This window comes from Erinaceus europaeus, chromosome 14 (assembly GCF_950295315.1).
Source record: "Erinaceus europaeus chromosome 14, mEriEur2.1, whole genome shotgun sequence".
NCBI classification, from domain to species: Eukaryota; Metazoa; Chordata; class Mammalia; order Eulipotyphla; family Erinaceidae; genus Erinaceus; species Erinaceus europaeus.
In genome coordinates, this window is record NC_080175.1 from 46,235,853 (window position 1) to 46,262,911 (window position 27,059).

A 27,059-nucleotide genomic window follows, 5' to 3' on the forward strand; every position below is an offset into this window, starting at 1 on the left:
GAGTGCTCCTCTGACTGTTCCATTTGTCACAGACCCTTGCTAATCCCAGCTTGTCAATGTATTTCATTTGTCGCTGCTTCCAACTACCTGGACAGTTTGACTACTTCTGAAATTGGATTTATTTATCTCCACCAGGATTATTTCTGAGGCTCAGTACCTGCACAATTCTACCTTTCCTGGTGATCATTTCTTCTTTTTTCTCTCTTTATGATAGAAAGGAGAGACAGAAATAGGAAGGGAGAGGGAGACAGACAGGCAGATGGAGAGATACCTATAGCACTGCTTCACTACTTGAGAACCTTTCTCCCTCCCACTGGTGGGGACCACTCTCAGGTATTTTTTTTTATTGTTGTAGTTATTATTGTTCTTGTCGTTGTTGGATAGGACAGAGAGAAATGGAAAGAGGAGGGGAAGACAGAGAGGGGGTGAAGCAACTCCCCTGCAGGTGGGGAGCCAGGGGCTCGAACTGGGATCCTTAGTCCGGTCTTTGTGCCACATTTGGTTAACCTGCTGCGCTACCACCCGACTCCAATTCTCAGGTATTTTAATTGGAGCATTTCCATGTCAGCACCACTGGGATAGTGCAGCAGTAGCTCACAGGACTTGCATATGAGAGGTCCCAGTTTTGATCCCCTGTACCAGCAATAGCAGAGCTAAGTGGTGCTCTGATGAAAAAGGGAAAAAAAGAAGAAGGAGAAGGAGAAAAGAAACTGGGAAATGTTATGCATGTGTTGTATTTACTATTGACTGTAAAACATTAATCCCCTGGACAAAAGCTACAAATACTTATCTGGAACCAGAAAAGGTCTAAAATTGCCAAAACAATCTTGAGAAGAAAGAACATAACTGGAGGTATCACACTCATATATCTCAAATTGTATTATTATTACTTTTTAGATAGGACAGAGAGAAATGTAGAGAGGAGGGGAAGACAGAGAGGGGAGAGAAAGATAGACACCTGCAGACCTGCTTCACTACCTGTGAAGCAACTCCTCTGCAGGTGGGGAGCCAGGGGCTTGAAGCGGGATCCTTACACTGGCCCTTGCGCTTCGTGCCACATGTGCTTAACTCACTGCGTTACTACCCAACTCCCTCAAATTGTATTATAGGACCATTGTAATCAAAACTGCTTGGTACTAAAACATGAATAGACACACTGGTCAGTGGAATAGAATTGAGAGCCCAGAAGTAAGCCCCCACACCTATGAACATCTGGTCTTAGACAAAGGTGCCCAGACTATTAAAAGGAGAAAGGAGAGTCTCTTCAACAAATGGTGTTGGAAAAATTGGGTTGAAGCATGCAAAAGAATGAAACTGAACCACTATATTTCACCAAATACAAATGTAAATTCCAAGTGGAATAAGGATTTGGATGTTAGACCAGAAACTCCCAAATACTTAGAGGAAAATATTGGCAGAACTCTTTTCTGTGTAAATTTTAAAGACATCTTCAATGAAATGAATCCAATTACAAAGAAGACTAAGGCAAGAATAAACCAATGGGACAACATCAAATTAAAAAGCTTCTGCACAGCAAAAGAAACCACTACCCAAACAAAGAAACCCCTCACAGAATGGGAGAAGATCTTTCATAGCAGCACAATTTATAATAGCCAAAACCTGGAAGCAACCCAGGCGTCCAACAACAGATAAGTCGCTGAGCAAGTTGTAGTATATATACACGATGGAATACTACTCAGCTATTAAAACTGGTGATTTCACTGTTTTCAGCCCATCTTGGATGGAGCTTGAAGAAATCATGTTAAGTGAAATAAGTCAGAAACAGAAGGATGAATATGGGATGATCTAACTCTCAGGCAAGAAGTTGATAAACAAGATCAGAAGAGAAAACACTAAGCATAACCTGGACTGGAGTTGGTATATTGCACCAAAGTAAAAGATTTTAGGGGTGGGGGGTGGGGGAAGAGTCCTGGAACAGGATGGCAAAGGACCTAGTGGGGATTGTATTGTTATGTGGAAAACTGGGAAATGTTATGCATGTACAAACTATTGCATTTACTATCGACTGTAAAACATTAATTCCCTAACAAATAATAATAATAAAACAAAACATTAATCCCCCAATAAAAAAGTAAAGAAAAAGAAAGGAAAAATATGGAAAATAGTACTGATATTTAAGGTACGTTTTCTGGCACCTTGCTGTTTGTGACCTTTATATCTTTTTGTTTTTGTTGTTCCTCATTTCCTTCCCAACTATATTTATATTTAGTTGATTTTTAAAAAAAATTTTATATTTATTTATTTTCCCTGTTGTTACCCTTGGTTTATTATTATTATTATTGTTGTTGTTGTTACTGATGTTGTCATTGTTGGATAGGACAGAGAGAAATGGAGAGAGGAAAGGAAGACAGAGACGGGGAGAGAAAGATAGACACCTGCAGACCTGTTTCACCACCTGTGAAGTGAATCCCCTGCAGGTGGGGAGCTGGGGGCTCTAACCCAGATCCTTACGCCAGTCCTTGCGCTTTGTGCCACATTCACTTAACCTGCTGCACTACTGCCCGATTTTTTTTATATTATTATTATTTTACTGCCACCAGGATTATTGCTGGGGTTCAGTGCCTATATGGCAAATCCATCACTCCTGGTGGCCATTTTTCCCCCTTTCTTTTGTTGATAGAGACAAAGAGAAATTGAAAAGGAAAGAGGAGATAGAAAGGGAGAAAAAGAGATATCTGCTTGTGAAGCTTTCCCTTGCAGGTAGGGAATAAGGGTTCAAACCCAGATCCTTGCACATGGTTACATGCGCTCCACTAAGTGCATCACTGCCTGGCTTCTGCCCTGAGTTTTTTTCTTTTTCTTTTTCATTTGTTGTTTTTTTAATTTTTACCTCCAGGGTTATCATTGGAGCTCGGTGCCTGCACTACGAATACCACTGCTCCTGGAGGCCATTTTTCTCCCCATTTTTGTTGCCCTTGTAGTTTTTTATTGTTATTGTTGCTATTGCTGTTGTTGTTATTGGATAAAACAGAAATTGAGGAGGGGAAGACAGAGAGGGGGAGAAAAAGACAGACACCTGCGGACCTGCTTCGCCACCCATGAAGCAACTCCCCTGCAGGTGGGGAGTCGAGGGCTTGAACCCGGATCCTTATGCCGGACTTGCACTTAGCGTCACCTGTGCTTAACCCGCCGTGCTACTGCCAACTCCTCACCCCTGAGTTTTATATTCCTTCTACTCCATGCTGAAGCAGGGATGCCACCTATCGCTGTCCCACCTGCAGGAGGGGTCGGCCAGCAGGACGGCTGGTGGGGTGGGTGCCTCACCTTCTGCAGGAAATGCCAGAGGACAGGCACGCTGTCCTTGCTGTTCTTCTGTGCCACCACGTGCTGCAGGTGCTCCAGTGTGATCCTCTTCCTGCAGCTCCACATCCTGGAGCAATGGACCATGCTGCTCTGAGACAGGTGGGGCAGGAAGGCCGCTGGGTCCCCAAAGACAATTTTGGCCACAGGGTTGGAGCTGATGCGCTCATCCTGGCTGATGAGAGTGGTCACGGCCAGGAGGGACTGATCCAGGTGCTATGTGGGGAAGGGACACAGGGCTTTGGACGTGAGCTCCCAGTGCAAAGACACAGCTCCCCTTTGGCTCCACTTCAGGTGGCCAGGCTTTCATTTTTTAACACAGGCTAGATACACCTATTCACTTGCATTACCATTTTCATTTTGTCTGCAGGTCTGTCAGCCTAACAAAGGAGTTTCAGAGCCCTACATCTCATGACCCTGCTTTTCCTGGCAGGCCTCAACAGTCAGCCTTATCTGAAGAGGAGTGTGAACCTCTAATGGTGTGTTTCCCTGTGACACTATTTCTCATGAACTGTTATCACCACTATTGGAGGACAGAACTGGAACTTTCTGAAGTTACAGTGATGCCTCAGTCTGACTTAACTATGGCTGCTGGAGGAGAGAGGGCTTGGAGACAATACAGAAGAGGTGACCTGGGAAGATAATAGGCTAGTGGTGTTAACATCTGTGTGCAGGACCTAGGCTGGGCACCCAGGATATTCCAGGGTTTGTCTCTGTCACTTCATGAAAGGCACCAGGCAGCTGTTTTCTTTCCTCATTTACCTGCAGCTCAGGGAGAAGAATCTTCTCAATAATCTTTTCCCAGTAGTTTCTCCCATCTTTGGTTGATAGTTGTACACTGAAATTTATAGAACCTACAAAGAAAAACATGTGAGTTACCCAAGGCACAGAAAACCATAATGGCCATAGTCAACATTAAATTCAAGAAAGCCCTAGATAATGATTGTGTGTGTGTGTGTGTGTGTGTGTGTAGATATGTCTTTCTAAATTAAAATGCATCTGTCTGTCTCTGTCGTAGAACCAAGGAATGAACCCCATGCATGTATCATACTGCTGAGTGGCCTCCCTGGTCCAATTTCCTTTCCTTTCCTCTCCCTTCACTTTTCTTCCTCTTCTCCCTCCTTTTTAAAGAGAGAAAGTAAACCAGTGCATCACACTGGCATATGCAATGCCAGGGAATCAAAATCAGAACCTCATGCTCATGAGTCCAACACTGTATCCACTGCACCACCTCCCAGGCGGCAGAGTTCTCTTTTTTTTCAGAGAGGTGAGACACAGACACAGAGTAGAGCTATCACAGCACTGCTCCACCATCCATGGTGTTCCCATGTGGTGCAGGGACTTAAACCCATACACAACAGGGTATGTGCTCTATCTGGTGATGTGTCTCCCAACTTTAATGACAGAACTCTGAATCCGGAGTAGAGGAATGGGACCAGTGTCACCACAAGTCCCTTCCTCTCACCTCCTATCCCAGCAGACCCAGACCATGGCTTCCCTCTGCCCCAGGCCTGCCCTGGTTCATCCACTGACCTGCTTGGAGAAGGGTGCGCAGGACCAGGTGGACCACACTGACTGTCTCATCGGCGCTTTTCCCAAGGACCTGTGTCAAGTGCTCCAAGTCTCTCTGGAGGTGCTGCTTCAGAAAGACTTGTGGGTCCCTCACCCGTGGCTTAATGATCCTCCCCACATCCTGTGAAGGTAGAGACAAAGTCAGCTCTGGAGAGGAGATGGCAGCAAATCAGAAGGCACCTCTCAACCGAGACACAGCAGCACCCTTAAACAGTGCAGCTGGAGGGCAGGCTCAGGAGTGGGGCCAGCTGAAAGCCCTGCCCTGCAGGTAGTGACTTGCAAAGCCCAGAAGAGGGTGTCACGGATTGCAGAAGCACTGCATGTTGGCTTGCTTCTCTGGGCTGCCACAAAGACACCACATGATCATGATTATCTGCGCCTCTCCATTCATAGACCAAAGATAGAGCCAGTGGAAGGGTCTTGTAGACAACTATCACCAAGAGATGAGAAGTTGTACCCATGTGTCTACAAATGTCCTGTAAACCTGTCCATCAGTACCCCCAGACCACGGAAGCCACAGTGGGGACATGTGTGTCTCACATGACTTTGTAGATATAGCCACAAGGACACTGCAGAGATGGAGGGGCCAGAGGGAGGGCAAACCTTGGTGACAACAACTAAAAACCAGGTCTGGAAGAACCCTGTTGTACCTGGGAGTGGTGGTAGGCTCCCAGAAGCAGAGCCAGGTGGGTGAGCAGGCGGATGAGGAGGAAGACCACTGGGGACAACCCGCGGTCAGATACCAGCACCATGTCTCGGGGTGGTGGGTCTCCCAGCACATGGCCCATTTGAGTTCTGTCTGTGTTATTTCTGGAAGGGAAAAGAGAAGACAAATGAAGATTATCACTATAGTCCTTGGGGCTCTGAGGTTTTCTGGAAGACAACTTTAAAAGTTCTTTTTTTTTTTTAAATTTATTTTATTTATTTATTCCCTTTTGTTGCCCTTGTTGTTTTATTGTTGTAGTTATTATTGTTGTTGTCGTTGTTGGATAGGACAGAGAGAAATGGAGAGAGGAGGGGAAGACAGAGAGGAGGAGAGAAAGATAGACACCTGCAGACCTGCTTCACCACCTGTGAAGCAACTCCCCTGCAGGTGGGGAGCCAGGGTTCAAACCGGGATCCTTATGCCGGTCCTTGTGCTTTGCGCCACCTGCGCTTAACCCGCTGTGCTACAGCCCGACTCCCAACTTTAAAAGTTCTTACCCTTTCTCATCTAGACTACTTTTCCTGAAAGTCCTTTCTCTTTTTTTCCTTCTTTTCATTTTATTTTTTTCTGTATTTTTAAATCTTTTTTTTAATATTTATTTTATTTATTTATTCCCTTTTGTTGCCCTTGTTTTTTTTTGTTGTTGTAATTATTATTGTTGTTGTCATTGTTGGATAGGACAGAGAGAAATGGACTCCCTTAAATCTTTTTTAAAGAATATTTATTTATTCCCTTTTGTTGCCCTTGTTATTTTATTGTTGTAGTTATTATTGTTCTTTTTATTGATGTCGTTGTTGGATAGGACAGAGAGAAATGGAGAGAAGAGAGGAAGACAGAGAGGGGGAGAGAAAGATAGACACCTGCAGACCTGCTTCACCACCTGTGAAGCGACCCCCCTGCAGGTGGGGAGCCAGGGGTTTGAACCGGGATCCTTAGACCGGTCCTTGCGCTTTGTGACACTGCACTTAACCTGCTGCACTACCGCCGGATTCCCTTTTTTCTGCATTTTAATGCCATTTTATGGGGGGTAATGGTTTGCAATACAGTTGTTGACCCACAAGTTGAAGCTCTCATCACTTTGTAACAGGTGTCTGCAGACACTCTCACCCCCAGCTTGGGTTCTTTTCCATCATCATGCACCAGGACCCCGAAGTCTTTTCTACTTCTTCCCTTCCCCTCCTCACCCAGCATCCTCTGTTCTGACGCAATGTACCCCACCTAGGCCAAGTTTCGCTCTGTGTTTTCCTTGTTTCTTAAGTTCCACCTGAGGAAGATCATCTTGTTTTCATCCTTCTCTTTTCGCCTTCCCTCCTGCTTTTCTTTGCTTTGATTTACTTGTTAGTGCAAAGGGTAGGGAGAAAAGCCACAGTGATGCTGGGGGACTGAACTCAAGACCTCCTGACTGAGAGTCCAGCATTCCATTCACTGCACCACCTCTCAGGTTGCAATTTTTTTTTTTACTCTACAGAATCAGCTTTCTGGTTGGTCAAAAGCCCACCACATTCTGCCAAGTGCTAGCTTGCCAAGTGCTCCAGTCACTGTGGAGAGAGGAGCAGGTAGGCTCAGGGACAGCCAGAGTTTGAGACAGCACACACCGTCCTGATTTCCCCAGACTTAAAGCAGAGACCCAGGCCTGGCAGGACTCTGTGTGAACCCCCCTGTCCCTGCCCCCTCCCCCCACCATGGGCAGTGTAGTTTCACAAGGTCCACTCAGTTGCCACAGGCCTGGATGGGGACAGCCAGATGTCTAATGGCAGAAGGGTCTTGTCTGCTCTCTGAAGGGACTGGGGTTGGGGACAGATCTCTTTCTCTGGATTCTGGATCATCCTATGAGGTGGACTAGAACTCCTTTACTCTCGTAAAATGGGAGGAAGTGAAGGGGTTATAAGTAGAAGCTAGGGTCCATGCACATAGACAAATGCTTGGTTTCTGGTTTGACAGATAAAAATACCCTTCTGACTTAGGCCACTTGTCCAGGTAAAGTATATTTCTTGTTCTTTTCTTTTCTACCTTCTTTCCTTTCTTTGATAGAGGCAAAGAGAAATTGAGAAGAAAGGGGGAGATAGGGAGAAAGGGAGAAAGATACCTGTAGACTTGCTTCACTGCTTGTGAAGCGACCCTCCTCACAGGAGACCAGGGGCTTGAACTGGGTCCTTGTGCATGGTAATGGTGCACTCTACCAGGTGCACCACCACTTGGCCTCTCCACTTTGCAGTTTTAAAAGCCTAGTTACTAAGCTCAGAGTCAACCCCCCAATGATGTGTTGCCACAGGACCTTGGCGTTACTATCCAGTATGACACAGGCCCAAGCATACTCAAGGAGCTGATCCTCTTTTGGGTATCAGTGGATCCTTGGGGATAGAAACTGTTCCAATAATTACAGGCTGGCAAGTTAGGATAGAAATTCAGTCTTACTGGATGGCTGTAAATCCTTGGTTTGGATTATGATTGATTCCTCCAATGGGTGCGTGGCAGTCGACACAGTAACTCTGCTCCATTGGCTTGCCGCACTAGGAGAGACACGGGACTCTGCTCAGTATGGGTGCTGGCCTCACTGTGTGCACAAGTGCATACAGTGGGGTGGCAGGGGAACACATCCCTGGAAGTCTTCAGGGACGAGGAGGGCCCTGCTCTGTGTAACTCGGGAACTTACAGCTTAGGTGCGAATATCCACCAAGAGTTCTGTGTATGTCCCCCACAAATGTTACCACCATAGTTCTCCCAAGGCCACAGTTATGAGTTGACTATATATTATTTTTTCAAGTTAATGTGTTTAAGTTCTCTATATTATTCCACTTATGAGTTATATCATCCCATAGTAGTCTTTCCATTTTCCTCTTCCTTCTCAAATAAGCAAAATAGCACCTGACCTCCTCAAGTGTTCTCTAAATTCTCTTCCCTTTTAGTGATGATGCAAAAAACAAAGTTTCCTTATCACAAAACAAACCAATTTTCTCTATCTCCATTTGTATTTTAAAAATTAATTTACTTATGGGAAAGAAAGAGATGAGAGAGAGAGAGAGAGAACCAGAACAATCAAATCAAAGTCAGGAGCTCATGCTTGAGAGTTCAATAGTTCCAGTCCACTACACCACCTTCTGGGATGATATACATACACATACACGTACACATACACATACACGTACACACACACATATACATATATATATTATTGAAGGAGAAAGGGAGACAGAAAGAAACAGAGCATTACTCTGGCATATGCAATGCTAAGGATCAAATGTCCATAGCTTAACCACCAAGCCACCTCCCAGGCCATGGGCATATAGCTTAGAAGAAGCTTGTGTGTCATTCTTTCCCTCCATATCTCTTACTCATTTTATTAAATCAGCCTTTGCTGAGCTAACACAAATGATGCTGCCAGGGGCCAGGCCAGAAGCTCCAGGATTCAGAGCTAAGGAATACTGTCCATGGGGCTGAGCACTGGGATGGAGCCCCCTAGCACCATCTAGAAGCTTCCTTGAAAACCCTGCAAGAGCCTTAGAGGAGACTGTGTCCCTCTAGAGAGCCAGTCATTAGTTATTCCCCTTCACACCCAAAGGATCATTTCCTGAACCCCGACTGTCAACACTTACCTCTCCTACAGAGCATGGGTGGCCATTGGGACACGCTGTGGAAAGAATAGGACATGTGTTGGCTGGTGACCTATGTCTTAACAACCCTGGGGAAAAGCTGACCACCTCCTCTCTGGCAGAGCCACACAAGATGCACTCTAGAGTGGATGTCCAGCATACAAACCTTGCCTTATGCTGTAAGCTTAGCCCTCAACTGTTTTACACTTGTCAGAAACGCCACAGATAGGACTGCTGCAGAAGTTTGTGATAAGTCTGTGAGCTCACTCTCAGGCAGAAGTTGAAAAACAAGATCAGAAGAGAAAACACAAGTAGAACCTGAACTGGAATTGGTATATTGAACCAAAGTAAAAGACTCTGGTGTGGGCAGGAGGGAGAGTACAGGTCCAAAAAGGATGACAGAGAACCTAGTGGGGGCTGTATTGTTATGTGGAAAACCGAGAAATGTTATGCATATACAAACTATTATATTTACTGTTGAATGTAAAAACTAATCCTCCAATAAAGAAATTGAGAAGAAAGAAAGAAAGGAAAGAAGGAAGGAAGGAAGGAAGGAAGGAAGGAAGAAAGAAAGAAAGAAAGAAAGAAAGAAAGAAAGAAAGAAAGAAAAAGAAAGAAAAGTCTGTGAACTTAACTCTCCAGAAAAAGGGGAAATGGACTTGTAGGCTCTCACCAGGAGTAACACTTAGAGGTAGATAGCTTGTGTGTGGGCGGTGGGGTGGTGTCCTGCTCAGCTATGATTATTGGTGTTCCTGTGGACTGAACCCAGGTTCAGGACTTCTTGCAAGCAAGTCCTATGAACTATCACTGCACTCTGCCCTGGGTCTGCCATGAGTATATTTTATTTTATTTTATTTTTAAATTTTATTTATTTTTATTCTTGGATAGAGACAGAGAGAAATTGAGAGGGGGTGGGGAGATAGAGAGGGAGAGAGACAGAGACATCTACAGCCCTACTTCACCCCTCATGAAGCTTTCCCTCTGTTGGTAGGGACCAGGGGCTTGAATCAGAGCCCTTGAACACTGTAATGTATACACTCAACCAGGTGCACTACCATCCATGAGTATATTTTATTTTATTTTTTTAATTAAAAAAATATTTATTTTCTCTTCTGTTGCCCTTGTTTTTTTTATTGTTGTAGTTATTATTGTTGTTCTTGATGTCATCATTGTTGGATAGGACAGAGAGAAAGAGAGAGGGGAGGGGAAGACAGAGAGGGGGAGAAAAAGATAGACACCTACAGACCTGCTTCACCACTTGTGAAGCGGCTCCCCTGTAGGTGGGGAGCTGGGGGCTCAAACCAGGATACTTATGCTGGTCTTGTGCTTTGCACCACGTGCACTTAACCCACTGCACTTCCGCCCGACTCCCCCATGGGTATATTTTAAGCAAGCCTTAATATTAAAGAGAGCTGGCAAAATAGCTCACTTGGATAGTGCACCTACTTTGTCCTGCATACAACTCAGCTTTGAGCACAGCTCCCACTGCATTGGAGGAAGCTTTAGTGGTGCACTGTCTTTCTCTCTCACTCCCTGTATCTGTCTGAAAAAGGCAGCCCACTGAGGTGAAGTCCCGGAAGGAAAACAACCACATAAAAGAATAAGTTACTCAGGCAGCAGAGAAATTCTTCTGTCTCCTATATCTCCTCTTTCTGAAAGATTTAACTCATGGTCCAAACAAAGGGTAGTTCTATACTGAGCAGGTCCATGCCAGAGACTTTGACTTCCTGCTCCTCTTACCAGGAGAGCAAGGCAGTCAGTTGGGGGCCCTGGGCATAAAGCATATGGAGTCAGACAGCAATACTCACTGTACCAATGGACACCTTCCAGACCACTCCAGTTCTTTGCTTGAGCCAGTAAATCTTCAGGCATGGTTGGAAGGAAAGAATTCTGGAAAACCAAGAGCAGAGAAAGCTTTAGGAAATGAGCATGATGACCGGGGGGGGGGGGGGGGGGGGGGGGAGGTGTTGTTCAAGGGAGGCCTAGAGCAAAAGGGGAGGGGGGTTCCAGTCTTTCTTTTCCTTCTTTTTCTTCCTTCACCTCTCCTTCCTTTTCTTGCTTACTTTCCTTTTCCCTCCTCTCCTTTACTTTCCTTCCCTTCATACCTTCCCTTTCTCCTCTTCCTTTCCTTCTTCCCTTTCTTTCTCCCCTCCCTCCTCCTTCCCTTTTTCTTTCTTTCTTCCTCCCTCCCTCCCTCCTCCTTCCCTTTTTCTTTCTTCTGCTCTCCCTCCCTCCCTCCTTTCTTTCTTCCTTCTCTCTTTCACAACTAGGGCTATCACTGGTTGTCAGTGCCTGCCTGACTCCACCACCCCAGCAACCATCTCATTTCAGAGAATAGGGATAAGAGAGATAGAGAAAGGGTGACAACAACGTAGCACTGCTTCACCACTCACGAAGCTCCCCTCACCCCTGTAGGTACTCCCTTGTGATAGGGTATCTGGGGGGCTCAAACCCAGGTCTTCATGCATGTGAATGTGTGTGCTCTACCAACCAAGCCACCTCCCAGCCCCCTCCAAAGTGCTTTCTTTTTGATACAAAAACTCCCAGCAGAGGAAGATCAGTAGCTGTCTCTACAGTATAAAGGACTAAGTATGCTTACCTGCAGCATTGGGGAATAAAGGATGAAGTGAGAGAGGGGCAGAGAGAGAATCTAGAAGGTGCACAGTTCAATAGTTCCCAAGTACAGGCTCTGTCTCTGCAATAACAGACCATGAGCGTGTTCCTCAAAGAAGCTGATGGAAGTGCATCCCCCTTACCAGCATGGTGGCTGAAGAGAAGGCCAAATTCTTGAGGGGCTCCAAGACATTGCTCTGCCCACACAGAAGGATAGTCGCAGCATGAATGGCCATTTCTGTCACTGTCCCCTCAAGGATGCTGTCACTGGAGCCTGTCCCCAGCAGTGGGAATGTATTGTTCACAAGTGACTTTGCAAAATCTTGGATATCAGGTGAAGAAAGGATCTTGCTGTCTTCAATGAATTTGTTCATAACCTCGCATTTCTGATACAAAAATATTGTTTTGATATTAAAATATATAAGAAAAGGCCAGTAGACTGATTTGAAAGTTTTCCTTGAAGTTGGTCAAATTATTAACATTTGAAAGTAAATTTTCCAGAAGACAGATTTCATTGCACACAGAAGAAGCACATTCTGTTTTAGTATACACTGCTTCTTATTTGTGACTTTAGTTCTCACTGGAATTCTCCAAGTGAGCCAAAAAGTAGCTCCTCTATGTGAGGAAATAGAAAATTCCCATCCTAGATAAAAGAAAAAAAAAAAAAAAGAATAGGTATACATTCTGTTTCTGACTTTCCTTTTAACCGCTGCACTGTTCAACTCTGGCTTGTAGTGGTGGTGGTGGTTGTGTATGTGCATGCTCAGGGGGTGGGGGTAGGTGGGAGTGGAGCTGGAGGAGGGGAGGATGGAACCTGGGACTTTGAAGTCTCAGGCATGAGAGTGTTTTTGCATAACCATCATGCTATCTCCTCTGCTGACTTTTGCCTCTATTCAAACAAGTTCCTCCTTGGGACCTGGGGTGGCACAGTGGACAAAGCACTGGACATTCAAGCATGAGGTCTCAAGTTTGATCCCTAGCATCATTCTTCTCTCTCTCTCTCTCATATTAACATTAAAAGGCCCCTCCAAATGAGATTCTGAGCCCAGCCATGAAGCAGACACTCACCTCTGGCTTTGGGTAAAGGTTCTTGTTCTGGGACCTGTAGGAAGTAGTGACCTCTCTAAACAGAGCTAGCAGGAAGTAGACCACCTGTTCAGTTTTGGACCCCTTGCAAGCCTGGAAAATAAAAGAGGTTAAGTTGCTTACTTTCCTTTTTCCTAAAGGCAGGAGCCTGTGTGATTCTTATAGATGAATAAGGAATAAGGGGGTTAGGTGGTGGTACACCTGGTTTAGCATACATTATAATGTACAAGGACCCGGGGTCAAGTCCCTGGTTCCCAACTGCAGGAGGAAAGCTTTGAAAGTGGTGAAGCAATGCTGTAGGTATCTCTCTCTCTCTCTCTATCTCCCCCTACACTCTTGATTTTTGGCTGTTTCTGTCCAATAAATAAAAATAAAAAAGGAATGTGAATTAGCCCAAGAACCAGAGAGGGTTATGGAGCTCAGGGCCCTGTGTCACAAAGGACCTGCTTTTGGTCATCATCAGGGGTGTAAACGGGGCTAAACTAGGACCCTCTGCCCATGCCAAGGCTTGAGAAGCACTTCCTGCTTTATGAGTGAGGTTGAGCCAAAGAGAAAAAAGCTTGGGGCTGTGAGGTTCATGAAAAGTCGGATATTAAACTCACTCCTGCTTACATAACAGAAAGAACAGAAGCAACCACCTGGGTTCTTTCTAGCTGCTTCGCTGGACCTGGACCCCAGCAGAGACAGAACAATCTGCCTTCTCTTTTCCCAACACAAGGGTGGGGTAAATCTCACCAGTTCAAAGGGAATGCTTTAAAGGCTAAATTCTAGAGGCTGGGCAGTGCTGCACTTGGTTGAGCAGACATGTTACCATGCACAAGTACCAAGGTTCAAACCCCTGGTCTCTACCTGCAGGGGGGAAACTTTATGAGCCATGAGACAGGGCTGCAGGTCTCTCTCTCTCTTTCTCTCTCTCTCTTTCTCTCTCTCTCTCTAAATCTCCCTCTTCTACCTTAGTGTCTCTATTAAAAATACGTAAATAAAATAAAATAAAAACTAAATTCTAGAAACCTTCTTTCTTTCCTAAAGTGGTCACACATCAGCATACAAAGGGATCTGGGACATACAAGAGTATATACTAGAAAACTGTGCCAGCACACCTTACATTGGAGCCACCAGGAAGGAAGTGATTGCTGAAGAGGCTATGCATAGAAGCAATGGGCAAAAACAAATCTGTTCTCCACTGAGGCAGGTATGCAGGTAGCCGCAGCCACCAGTTGGGCTATGGCCTTTTTCAGTCACTCTCCATGCACCTGTCATTGTACCATGGGTGGGTGCCACCCTGTGCAGAGAGCAGCCCGGGCATCCTACCTGCAGAGTGGCCTCCACTGTCTGGGACTGGCACTCCAGGATAGCCTTGCCCACAGCTTCTCGAACATTCTTATAGGCATCACCATACACCAGGTACCGGTCTATCTGGCTGGGATTGTCCTTCTGGAACCACAGAAAGAACATGGTTATGGGTCACCATGGGGATGGTTGGGGGTGCTACACAAAGAAATATCTGGAAAAAGCAAGGGCCTGGGCTTTCAGGAGCAGGTGAGCATCTTTTCTCTATAGCAGGAAGCCTGAACATTGTCAGGAACTGGGGCAGGCATTTCCTCCCAGGTGATGGAAGTTGGAGGGCTGGACCCTGTGATAGCCTCCAGGCTGGCCGGGCCTGGTCACCGCTCACCTGCTGTGTCAGGACGCCCTTGGGGAACACCCACCGGGCTGGGTGGCCCTGCCTGGAGAGCCGCTGCACCAACTCTATCCCATGCTGGCTGGTGAGCTTCCGCACTAGGTAGACCCGGAACCAGTCGTTCTCTGCATGGGTGCAGAAGTGAGCCACCTGCTCCAGGTACTGCCGCTTCTCCTCAGCCACATCTGTGGAGGCAGTGGGGGTGAGCCTCTGCATAGTCTTCAGGGGAAACAGAGCCCCACCGCAGGAGCCCACAGGTGAGTGAGAGCTAATCCAGACCAAAGGCTCTTTGGTGAACCCATCTTCACACTGTTTTTAATGTTAATTTATTTTACTAATTAAATTAAATGTTGTGGGTTGTTTTTTTTGCCACCAGGATGGTCTCTGGGGTTCGGTGCTGGCACTACAAGTCCACTGCTCCTGGTGGCCATTTTTTTCCTTCTTTCTATTTTATTAGATAAAACAAAGAGAAATTGAGTGGTGGGAGGAAAGAGAGAGGAGAAGAGAGAAAGACAGACACCTGCAGACCTACTTCATCATTCATGAAACCTCCTCCCTGCAGGTGGGGAGCGGGGACTCAAATCCGAGTTGTGCATGGTAATGTGTGTGCTCAACAAGGTGCACCACCAACTGGCCCCCTATTATGACTATTATTTTTGCCACCAGGGTTATAACTGAGGCTCACACAACTTATACAACTGCTCTGTGGCTCCTGATGGGTATTTTTTCCCCTTCCTGATAGAGACAAAGAGAAACAGAAAAGGGGGGAAGACAGAGAACACTGCAGCTCTGTTCTACCTTGTGTGATCTTCCCACTGTAGGTAGGACCTGGGGCTTGAACCCAGGTCCTTGTACGTGGTGATACATGCCACTTATGGGATCCACCCCAACTATTTAATTTTATTCATTTATTGTATAGAGTCAGAGAAAAATCAACCAGGACCAGGGAGATAGGAAGAGAAACAGAGAGACACCAGTAGCACTGCTTCACCACTCATGAAGTACCCCTCCACCCAGAGGTGGGGACTGGGGGCTTGAACTCAGGTCCTTGTGCACTGTAGCATGTGTGTTAACAGGGCACAATACTGCTCACCCCCCTGCAGACCCAAAGGGCAGACAGGCAGCAGGGGCCTTGCCTGGGCCTTCCTGCAGCTCAGCAAGGAAGCTGGAGGCCCGGTCCAGACAGAGGCGGAGCTGGGCCATCTGCTGCAGGTAATCTACAGACACTTCCTCCGCTCTGCCTCGGCCACCTCTCCTGGGTTGGCATGTCTTGAGGAAACGAGTCTCTTCTCTCAGGTGCCTGAGCTCCTCGCTTGCGGAGAAGGCCCTCATTTTCTCGTGCAGCGAGTCCTACCAACAAAGCGCCAGAAAGAGAAGTATGTCAGTCTTTTCAGCACACAGCCCCCAGTCTTCCACAATGCCCACAGGGTGGCCAAGGACATAAAGGAAGGATCCAGAGTGCCTGTCTGAGCCAGGAGCTGGCTTGCCCAGGAGACACCCACTTTACTGTGTGTCAGGACCTGGGTTCAAGCCCCCTGCTCCACCTGGGAGCACTGTGCCTGGAAATAAGGGGAGACTCCAAGAAAAGTGAACCAGTACTGTGGTGTCTCTCCTTATTTCTCTCTCTTTTTATGTCTGAAACTGAAAGAAATAAAACTGTCTGCTAGAAACAATGGAGTTATGCAGATAATAAGACTTGTGGGGGATGTTTAGGTTGAGAGTCAATTTTTTTTGAATGAAGGAAAACTAAGATACCTTTTAATTTAAAGGCAAGATGGAGGGTTGGGCAGTGGTACACCTGGTTAAGCACACATTATAATGCTCCAGGACCTGGGTTCAAGCCTGTGGGGTTCCCACCTGAAGTGGGGGAAGCTTCAGAAGTGGTGATGCAGGGCTGCAGTAGTGTGTGTGTCTTTTCCCCTCTCTGTCTCCCCTTCCCCTCTTGACCTCTCTCTGTCTCCAGTAAACAAATAAAATATTAAAAAAGAAATAAAGGCAAGATGGGTGGGGACAGGGGAGAAATCTTATAAGGAAGAACTGGCATAAGAGATCAACTGGTAGAGGGTCTGCTTTGCCATATGTGACCTGGGTGCAAGCCCCAGCCCCCACCATGCTGGGATCTCTCTGTATTTCTTCTTCTTCTCCTTATTCTTCTCCTTCTCCTTCTTCTTCTTCTTTTTTTTTTTTTGCCACCAGGCTTCTAGCCTGCATGACTTCACTGCTCCTAGGAGACTTAAAATGTATTTGTTCATCTTTCAATTCCTGTTAGAAAGGGATAGAAGGAAGAAGAAGAAGAAGAAGGAGAAGAAGAAGGAGGAGGAGGAGGAGGAGAAGGAGAAGGAGAAGGAGAAGGAGAAGGAGAAGAAGAAGAAGAAGAAGAAGAGAGAGAGTAAAGAGGCACCAGAGCCCCACTCCACCACTCATGGTGCTCAGGCTTGGTGCTATGCATGGTGCTTCTATGTGGTTCTGGGAACTTGAACCAGGGTCAGATCATCTGTTTATTGTATTGTCCAGAATTAGGTTTGGTACATTTCTGCCATTCCATGAATCACTAGGTTCAGCAGTTCTGGAAGCCGTGTGGCAGTGAAAGGCAGCCTACCTCCAGGCAGTGGCTGAAGAGTAGGTACAGCTCAGCTCTGTCCTCCGTGATGAAGGCTTTCTGCTCCAGCATAGACAAGTAGTTCTGGAGGTAGTCCTTCACATCATGGAAGCTATGGGAGAAAGAAGCTGCAGCTACACACACACACACACACACACACACACAGAGAGAGAGAGAGAGAGAGAGCAAGGGCTGGGGAAGGCAGCATAATGATTCTACAAAAAGTTTTTCATGCCTCAGGCACCAGAGGTCCCAGGTTCAATCCCCAACATCACCATCAGACAGAGCTGAGCAGTGCTCTGGTAAAAATAAATTAAAAAAATAAAAAGCAAGTATCCAGCCATCTATCCATCCTCCTATGACCACTAGTATACAGACAGCCTATACAGATGGCTTTAGTTTGTACTATTACTTTATTGGAAATACTTTAGCACAGTATTATAGGGTTATAAAAGTTTACATATTAGGTCAGTGTTCATTCTCTCTTTTTTTTTTGTTTCGGATTCTATTATAATCTTGACAATTGCTGGGAACCTCAATCACCTACCGTTTAGGTGATTTCTTTTCTTCTTTTTTGAATCTTTACTTATTGATTGGATAGAGACAGCCAGAAATCAAGAGGAAGGGGGTTATAGAGAGGGAGAGAGACAGAGAGACATCTGCAACACTGCTTCACCACTTGGTGGGGACCAGGGGGAAAGCACATTGTAACATGTGCACTCAAACAGTTGCACCCGCACCTGGCCCCTATGATTTCTGTCACTAGAAAGAAGATAGGAAGAAAATGATCACAGGGCTAGGGGAGGAGTGCAGTAGTCGTACACAGGATTTTCAGGTGAGAGCTCCTAGGTTGGATCCTTGACAGCACCAATGACTTTGAGCTGAGTAGTGTTGTGGTTAAAAAAAAAAGAATACAGAAAGAAAGTTCCGGGCTGGTAAAATAGCTCACTTGGATAGTGTGCTGTCATGCGTGTGATCCAGGTTTGAGTCAACCCCCCACCATGTTGAAGGAAGCTTTAGTGCAGTGGTCTGTAACTATCTAAAAATAAACACATAAAATCTTTTAAAAGTGTTTAGGAATATGGTTTTATACATTTTGTAGCTAGCTATAAGAGATAGATGTTTTAACAGTGTTTGTTTGTATGTTTCTTTTTCTCCCAAATGACTGAGGCTATTTCTGACTCTGCAGATGGATGGAGCAACCTTTGTGGACTGTATTCTGGGGGTTTGTCAAATGGTGCTTTAGAGACAGCTTAGAAAACTGGTCTGGGGAGTTGGGTGGTAGCGCAGCAGTTTAAGTGCTCATGGTGTGAAGTGCAAGGACCAGCATAAGGATCCTGGTTTGAGTCCCCAGTTCCCCACCTGCAGGGGAGTCACTTCACAGGTGGTGAAGCAGGTCTACAGGTGTCTATCTTTCTCTCCCTCTCTCTGTCTTCCCCTCTTTTCTTCATTTCTCTCTGTTTTATCTAATAAGGATGACATCAATAACAACAATAATAACTACAACAATAAAACAACAAGGGCAACAAAAGGAAATAAATAAATAAATAAATAAACTTAAAAAAAAAGAAAACTGATCTGTGGGGGCTGGGCAGTGGTGCAGCAGGTTAAGTGCACATGGCACGAAGCGTAAGGACTGGTGTAAGGATACCAGTCTGAGCCTCTGGCTCCCCACCTGCAGGGGGGTCACCTCACAGGTGGTGAAGCTCCTCTGCAGGTGTCTATCTTTCTTTCCCCCTGGCTCTGTCTTCCCCTCCTCTCTCAGATTCTCTCTGTCCTAGCCAACAACAATGATAAACAACAAGGGCGACAAAATGGGAAAATAATAGCCTCCAGGGGTAGTAGATTCATAGTGCAGAGTCCCAGTGATAACCCTGGAGGCAAAAAAAGAAAACTGATCTGTGTTGGTTGGTACAAGTTGACACTCCATGTGCCCTCTGACTGACTGGCTCTACTGTGAGGTGTTGGCAAACCAACATACTATAAGAAAAGTTCTTCCAGAAGCAACTATTTCTAGCATAAATATCCAACACCCCACCTGGAGACACTCTGCCAATACCAAAGCTTCCCCCAGTGCTGCAGCACTCTCATGTAGTGAGCCAGAGACTTGTACCTGGGTCATGCACATGGCAAAGCAGATGCCTTCCCCAGTGAGCTATCCCACTGATCCCTGGTGGTGCTGATTTTTTAAACTATTGTTTTATGACTAATATTTTAATTTTAAAAAGCTTTGCAGTATCTCTTCCTTCTTATTAATACAGAGACAGAGAAGACAGAAACAGAGTGTAAGAGAACATACACTAAAGCTTCCTTCAACGCCCTAGGCTTGAACCTGGGTCATGTACAGTTGTACCCCTCCTACCTTATGCTTTTGTTCACTAATCCTTTCTTAAATAAAAAATTTAAAAAAAAAACTGTGCAAGAGAGTTGTTTTGCTGGTTATGCAATATTTAGTCTTTAAGGCTCCCAAAAGTGTTGAAATGTACTATTACTACTCATGTTCAAAAATCTCCTCTAGATGCAAGGTCTCTGCGTGCCAATGACTACACTTTATTTCTCTAAGCACAGATGTTCAGGTCCAGAGCCCCCATGTAGCAAAATCATTACCATTTATCAAAAGATGCCATTTGCAGATCTCAAGTCAAACCTAGATGTGTATGCATTAACAGTCATTAAGACGACTTCTATTATCAACTATATTTTCAAACCCTTAAGGAATATTATCAGGACAGACTTACAAATGATAAGGGAAAAGAAATGTCTGTGGACAAGGATGCAGCATATCTGGGCTTCATTCACTTTTGTTTTCCTGGCACTAGAGAATGAACCTGTAGCCTACATGTGTACTCTGCCTGGCCCAATCCCCCCCATACATATATACACCCACATATATTTAAGGTAGAGAGGAGAAAGGAAGAAGTAGGGAAGGAGGAGAAAGAGAGAGTAAGACACTGCTCTACCATCCATGATGTAACCATGTGGTACTAGGCAATGAACCCAGGGTTTCAAATATGGGAAGGGCTATGCTTTATCCACTGAGCCATTTCCTGGCCCCAGATCACATGTAAATGTGATCACTATTCTGAATCCACTGTTAGATATTTATGCTAGAAATAGTTGCTTCTGGAAGAACTTTTCTTACAGCGTGTTGGTTTGCCAACACCTCCCAGTAGAGCCAGTAGAGTCAGAGGGCACATGAGTATATTAAATTGTACCAACCAACACAGATCAGTTTTCTAAGATGTTTTTAAAACCATAGTTTGACAAACCCCTTGAGCTACAGCCCTACAGCCACAAAGGCTTCTATTATTATTATTATTATTATTATTATTATTATATTTCTCAAATTTTATTTATTGTATAGAGACAGTCAGAAATCAAGAGGGTAGGGGGAGACAGATATTTTTCCCCCTGCAGGTGGCAACTGGGGCTCAAACCCAGGTCCTTGTTCATTATAACATGTGTGCTCAACCAGGTGCACCACCACCCAGGCCCCATAAGTGCTTCTCTACCCGTCTGCAGAGTCAGAGAAGTACAAAAGCTGCAACAAAACTTAGAAGACATCTAAGATGACAAGGCTTCAGGAAGATTTGAGATTAGCTTCAAAAACCACAAACCCATAACTGTGGAAGAGGGAGTGTTTCAAACATTACAGCCATTCATTCCCCACATTCTGGCCTTCTCTTCAAAAGTATGTGCTGTTCTGCTGGTGGGAATGTAAATTGGTCCAAACTCTGTGGAGAAAAGTCTGGAGAACTCTCAGAAGGCTAGAAATGGACTTACCCTATGATCCTGCAATTCCTTTCTTGGGACATATCCTAAGGAACCCAACACACACATCCAAAAAGATCTGTGTATACATATGTTCTTGGCAGCACAATTTGTAATAGCCAAAACCTGGAAGCAACCCAGGTGTCCAACAACAGATGAGTGGCTGAGCAAGTTGTGGTATATATATACACACACACACACACACCACACACCACACACACACACACACACACACACACACACACACACACACACACACACACTGGAATACTACTCAGCTATAAAAAATGGTGACTTCACTGTTTTCAGCCGATCTTGGATGGACCTTGAAAAATTCATGTTAAGTGAAATAAGTCAGAAATGGAAGGATGAATATGGGATGATCTCACTCTTAGGTAGAAGTTGAAAAACAAAATCAGAAGAGAAAACACAAGCAGAACCTGAACTGGAATTGGCATATAGCACCAAAGTAAAAGACTCTGGGGTGGGTGGGTGGGGAGAATACAGGTCCATGAAGGATGATAGAGGACATAGTGGGGGTTGTATTGTTATATGGGAAACTGGGGAATGTTATGCATATACAAACTATTGTATTTACTGTTGAATATAAAACATTAATTCCCCAATAAAGAAATAAAAAAAAAAAAGAAAAGCTTAAGATGAACCTGTTAAAAACAATATGTGCTGTTTATGCCAGGAAGCTTTATGTGGGGATTATAAACATTCAACCAACACTGAGAATTATCCAGGCAGCCTCCCTCACTGAACACTTCATAGGAAGTAGTTGTTCATTTTGGACAAATGCTCAATAGCAAAGAAAAAAAAAAAAAGGAAATTTGAACTTCAGACTCACAGGAAGGAAATCAGGATGCACTTCAGACACAGAAAGTCAAGTCTCATTCTAACCAGAGGAAGTCAGGACTCCAGACATAGAAAATCCAGACTTTATAAACAGAAAGTTAGGACTCACTCCAGATACAGGAAGTCACAGAGGAAATAAAGACTCTAGACATAGATTTCTGCTCTCTGGGATCACCTGTATTTCAAAAGCAGTTTCAGCACCACCGAGCGGATGACAGGGCTCTTGTCCACAACATCATCAAAGGGAGACAGTGACTTTGTGTGTTCATGGGTTCCTTAAATCACAAAGAAAAAGACAACTCATTTCAATCAACCCCATGAAAGAGAGATGAGAACTGAATTGTTCAGTCTACCAGGAGAAAGTAACTCACGATGGGTGGCATCTCTAAAATGTCCCTTCTGTACAAAAAGTAAGGACAGCAGGGCCATGACCACGTCCTTGTGGGGAGGAGAATTGTCTTTGAAGCACATGGTGGAGACTAGGTCTATGAAGAAGCTGTTGCACATCTCACGGAAGCAGGTGTGTTTCTGGATTGCTGCCCTTGGGGAAAGTTGGAGAACACAGTCGGAAGACTTGCAGAACACATCCCACTATTCCTCTATGCAGAATGCTTCAGACTTGAATTACAGATTTTTTTTCTACCAGGTTATCACTGGGGCACAGTGCCAGAATGATTTTCCTGCTCTTTGGTAGCTACTTCTTTCTTTCTTTTTAAAAATATTATCTAGTTAACCTGTTTTGGAGAGAGAGAGAAGCAGGAGACAGAGTGCGAGAGAAACACCTGAAGACCTGCTTTACCACACATGAAGCCTCACCCTGTAGGTGGGGACTAAGGGGCTTGAACATGGGTCCTTGCACATGGTAACTTGGGAGCTCAACCAGGTGCACCGCCACCTGGCCCTGACAGAGGAGAGATACCACAGCATTGTCCCAGCACTCATGATGCCCCCCCCAAGTGCACCCATGTAGTCTAGGGCTTGAACATAGGTCCTTGTGCATGGTAACATGTACACCCTACAGAATGAGCTACCAGACAGCCCCCCAGACAGTAAATGTTTTTCTTTGGTGCTGGGAAATTAACTGGGGGCCCACATGTGTAGGTAACCCCAGCAGCCTCCCTGGTCAGTGTTTTCATTCTGTGCACTTAGAACAGGGTAGGAACCTTTATTTTAGTTAATTAATTAATTTTTGCTCAGGGCCTTTGGATACATATTCTTTTAATTTTTATTATTTATATATTGGATAGAGACAGAGAGGAATGATGAGGGAAAAAGGGGAGAGAGAGAGAAAGAGTGAGAAAGAGACACTTGCAGCCCTGATTCACAGGCTGTGAATCCTTGCCCTGGTCCAAGCACATAGTGATGTGCTCTTGACCAGGTGTGGCCCTGGAACTCAGGCTTCTTAAGGTTCACAGAGTCAATATTCCCTACACTGGAAGAAGGGAAGGGGGGGGAGGATGATTTTTTTTCAAGAAAAAGGTTTTCCATGTCATCACCAGGGATCTGTCACTTCCAGTAGCCACTTTTTGTTCTCCCTGTCTTTCTCAATAAAGACTGAGACAAACAGGGAAAGGGGGAAGGAAAGGGGGATAAAGAGAGACACCTGCATCTTTGTGCACTGTAGTATGTATACTCTACCAGGTGGGCCATGGCCCAGCCATAACTCTGGCTGAATATTTTCAGAGAGACAGAGAGAGAGAGAGAGAAAGAAGAGAAGAGGAGAAGAGAGGAGAGGAGAGGAGAGAGAGAGAGAGAGAGAGAGAGAAAATAGGACTGATGTCTCCCCCAGTGCAGTGAGGGCCCACTCAAGCCCGGGCAAAACAGACACCTTCTCAAATTGAGCTATCTTGTTGGCTCAAGACAAAGGGTGTTGTTTGCCTGTTTATTTTACCTGTGCTCCAGAGAGACCCTGGGTGTATAGTTATCTGGTAGGTCAGTGAGACAGTAGGGGCAGGCCATCTGGCCCATGGTGATCCAGGACTTGGCACAGTGCAGGCAGAAGGCATGCTCACAGGGCAGGAGCACTGGGTCCTGGGCATCTCCCAGGCAGATGGGACATGGCTGGATGCCAAACCTAGACACCGAGAAGGGTAGGAGGTTCCAGCTAAAGCATAGGGGCTGGGGACCCACAGGGTTGTCCTCTGAGGGTCCCAGGGGTTGCTCACCTGGAGAGGGTCTGGCTGGCCTGGTTCTTGCATTTGTGAAGGGTCTTCATCACCACCACAAACGGCCCGTGGGTCTTCATGTCTGAGTCCTCTTGCAGACACTGAAAGGAGATGGTGGTGCACTGTAGCAGGGAGGGTAGAGGTCCCAGGCTGGCCAGCTTCCCCAGGCACCAAGGGACTCGGACCCGAGGTCTTACAGAAGGGTGGGGACAGTGCTGTGGGTGCAGCACAGGGCCTCCTGGTTTGATGGTGCCTGTGACTCTGCCCTTTGCTACTCTTGGGGAAGAAAGGTGATGTTGATCTGATGCCTCTTTTTTTCATGGCCTTCTTCCCCCGTCTTTTTCTGAGAGTGTTACAGTGTAACATGGGGGCTGGATGGTGGCAATCGGCACATTAGCTCACAATTTTCCTTCTGTTCTGTCTTCCCAGAAGTGACATCCCTTGAACTCTTAACATTTACAAATTCTCATTCCAATTCTGCTAGATGAACCTACAGCTCGGTTGTTAAAACACTTTAGAAGACACCACAGCACCCCATATGCATGGTGCTCCCATGTGGAGCTGAGGACTCAAACACCGGTCCTGGTGCCTAGTAAAACCAGCTCCTGCGCCTTTAATGAGAATGAACCCAGTGTGTGTAAAGCAGCTGGCAGCTCCCAAGGAGAAGCTGTGTTGGGTGGGCTAACTCCTGGTTCCTGAAGAGTTTCTATGAAACCATATCCCGGCTGAGCACAGGGTGGGGAGGGGATGGCGGGAGGGGCTAGAGAATCCATGTGAGGTGCTGGGCAGTAGTACACCTGGTTGACTGAATATATTACCATGCACAAGGACCAGGGTTTTTGCTCCCACTCTCCACTTTTAGAGAGGACGCTTCACAAGCAGTGAAGCAGTTATCCATCACTCTCTCCTTATCTTCCTCTCCTCTCTCAAATTCTCTCTGTTCTATCCAATAAAATACAAAGAAAAAATGGTCACCAGGAGTGGTAGATTTGTAGTGCAGGCACACTGAATACCACCGACAACTCTGGTGGAAAAAAGAGAGAGAAAGAGCAAGAGAGAGAATATATGTGCTGCGTGTACTTTACCATAGCCCCCTCAGAGGCTAAGTAGCACAGTGAAGAATCATGGCTGCTTTGCATCTATGGGGTCAGGGGTGGGGGCTGGGCAGGCTCTCTCTGAATGGATGGTGGTTTGGGGCTTAGGGTGCTCCACTGGGGGGCAGAGGTGGCCAGAGACTCACCTTGCTGAGGGAGAAGACGTACTTGGTCACCAGTGGACACAGCTCGGGGATCTGGCTCTGGGTTCCCAAGAGAACATGCTCCACAAACAGGGCGATGGAAGAGATGAGATTCCAGTGGGTTCTGCAAAAGAGGGCTCCCTCACTGTGCTGGTAGAGGAGCCTGGGCTGCCCCGGGGGGGGGGGGGGTGTCAGTCTCTGGGCATCATAGTGAATGAGAGGGGAAGTGCAGGGGGCAGAGGTCTAACTTTTGAAAGATAGATTTATTTATTTATTTATTTGCCACCAGGATTATGGCTGGAGCTTAGTGCATAAATCCACAACTCTGGGCACCATAGCTTTTTTTTTTTTTTTTTTTTTTTTTTGGACAGAGGGGGAATGACAGAGAGTGAGAAAGAGACAGACACATGCAGCACTATTTATGAAGCTTGTGAAGCTTCCCCCTGCAGGTGGGGTCTAGGGGCTTAAACCCAGGCCTTCATGCATGGCAACATGTATATTGCACTGGGTATACCACCGCCCAGATCCTCATTTATTGAGAGAGAGAGAGAGAGAACACACCAGAGCATCTCTGGCACAAGCAATGCCTGGGATTGAATTCAGGATCCCATATTTGAGAGTCCAGTGCTTGACATAATTCAGTAGGTAACAGCTTATATAAGTGTGTGGGTCCCCTGCCCTCAGATGTTCCATTCTGATGTCACCACACCTATCATACTGTGGCCTTGGGTTTGCTGAGCCGACTCCAAGCCCAGCACCCAGCATAGGACTCATTCCCCTGAAAACCACCCCTCCCAATCTCCCCACAGCTTGGCAGGGATCAAGTGAAGAAGGGGACCAAGCCCTTCTTGAGTAGCCCACAACATGGCAGCCACCTCAGTTCAGAAAAAGGTCCGTGAGAGGGGCCTCTGGCCACACCTGACTTCTGTGATGAGGCCTGAAACTGCACTCCTGCTTTCCCGAAGGTAGCCATCTGAGCAGAGCAGCTCCAGTGGTGTGGAGAGGCTTTTCACCATCTGCAGCCATGCCTGAGGGCTGGGCTGCAGCATCTCTGAGGTCAGCATTTCAGTGCAGGCCAGTGCCGCTAACACATCCAGGCTCTGGGGGGTGGGTGACAGGTAGAGATGGTCTGCACAGATCCTGGTCCACAGGATCTTTTTTTTTTTTTTTTTTAAATTTCTTTGTCATTACTCCTCCTCTCCCTTCTCCTTCTCTCTCTCTCCTTCTCTCTCTCTCATATGCTTTCCTTCTTTTATTCTTTCTCTCTCTCTTTCTCTTTCTTTAGTTCCTTTCTCCCCTAATCCTTTCATTCCAGCCACCACTTACCTCTGGCTGATGGTGAAGCTAGGGATTGAACCTGGAACCCAAGCTGCAGGGATGTAAGCCTTTTGTATCACTCCTCTGCTATGCCCAATCTCCCTGCCCCTAGATATGGTTCTGAATAGCTATTACTCCCTAGGATGTCCCGACCCTCGCTCCAGAGCTCAGCCCTGTTACCAAGTGCTCCAGAAGCCCATACCATCACACCACCAGCCAGGTTGTGGTTCCGGAGACCTTCCAGAGCCTGGAAGACTTGGGGGTGGATGGTCACAATTCTGGAGAAGTTCTGCAGCCGGTTCCTGAAGTGCTGGTAGGCCAGGTGCACCCATGGTAGAGAAAACCCATCCTCGGCCTTCCCTGTCTTCAGCTCATTGATGCAGGACCAAAGGGCCATCTGAAGAAACTGGAGAAGGAGCAAGCTGTTAGTGCCTATTTGTGAGTCATAAGAAAGGGGAAAATCATGTTTTCCTTGTGGGAAAGCAGATCCTTCAATAATAATAATAATAATAATGGCATGGAATACTACATGCAGTAAAA

The 27,059-nt window shown here is 46.0% G+C and overlaps 1 protein-coding gene across 2 annotated transcripts in view; it reads right to left on the minus strand.

The window, feature by feature from the left end:
• The window catches only part of RNF213 (ring finger protein 213), a 143,431-nt gene that overhangs the window by 10,015 nt on the left and 106,357 nt on the right, over window positions 1-27,059 (minus strand). The window contains exons 40-59 of one of the 2 annotated variants that reach the window (XM_016194823.2): window positions 26,722-26,925; window positions 26,121-26,302; window positions 25,206-25,326; window positions 23,966-24,066; window positions 23,692-23,874; window positions 22,172-22,341; window positions 21,976-22,075; window positions 17,169-17,280; window positions 15,706-15,919; window positions 14,564-14,754; window positions 14,200-14,322; window positions 12,871-12,981; window positions 11,946-12,188; window positions 10,998-11,079; window positions 9,193-9,227; window positions 8,015-8,109; window positions 5,544-5,703; window positions 4,855-5,014; window positions 4,084-4,175; window positions 3,286-3,537 (exon numbers count right to left, since the gene is read on the minus strand). In XM_016194823.2, the coding sequence (XP_016050309.2) occupies window positions 3,286-3,537; window positions 4,084-4,175; window positions 4,855-5,014; window positions 5,544-5,703; window positions 8,015-8,109; window positions 9,193-9,227; window positions 10,998-11,079; window positions 11,946-12,188; window positions 12,871-12,981; window positions 14,200-14,322; window positions 14,564-14,754; window positions 15,706-15,919; window positions 17,169-17,280; window positions 21,976-22,075; window positions 22,172-22,341; window positions 23,692-23,874; window positions 23,966-24,066; window positions 25,206-25,326; window positions 26,121-26,302; window positions 26,722-26,925 (2,931 nt within the window). Of the gene's footprint in view, window positions 1-3,285; window positions 3,538-4,083; window positions 4,176-4,854; window positions 5,015-5,543; window positions 5,704-8,014; window positions 8,110-9,192; window positions 9,228-10,997; window positions 11,080-11,945; window positions 12,189-12,870; window positions 12,982-14,199; window positions 14,323-14,563; window positions 14,755-15,347; window positions 15,920-17,168; window positions 17,281-21,975; window positions 22,076-22,171; window positions 22,342-23,691; window positions 23,875-23,965; window positions 24,067-25,205; window positions 25,327-26,120; window positions 26,303-26,721; window positions 26,926-27,059 lie in introns of those variants that run through there. The other variant, XM_016194821.2, reaches the window with a different exon arrangement.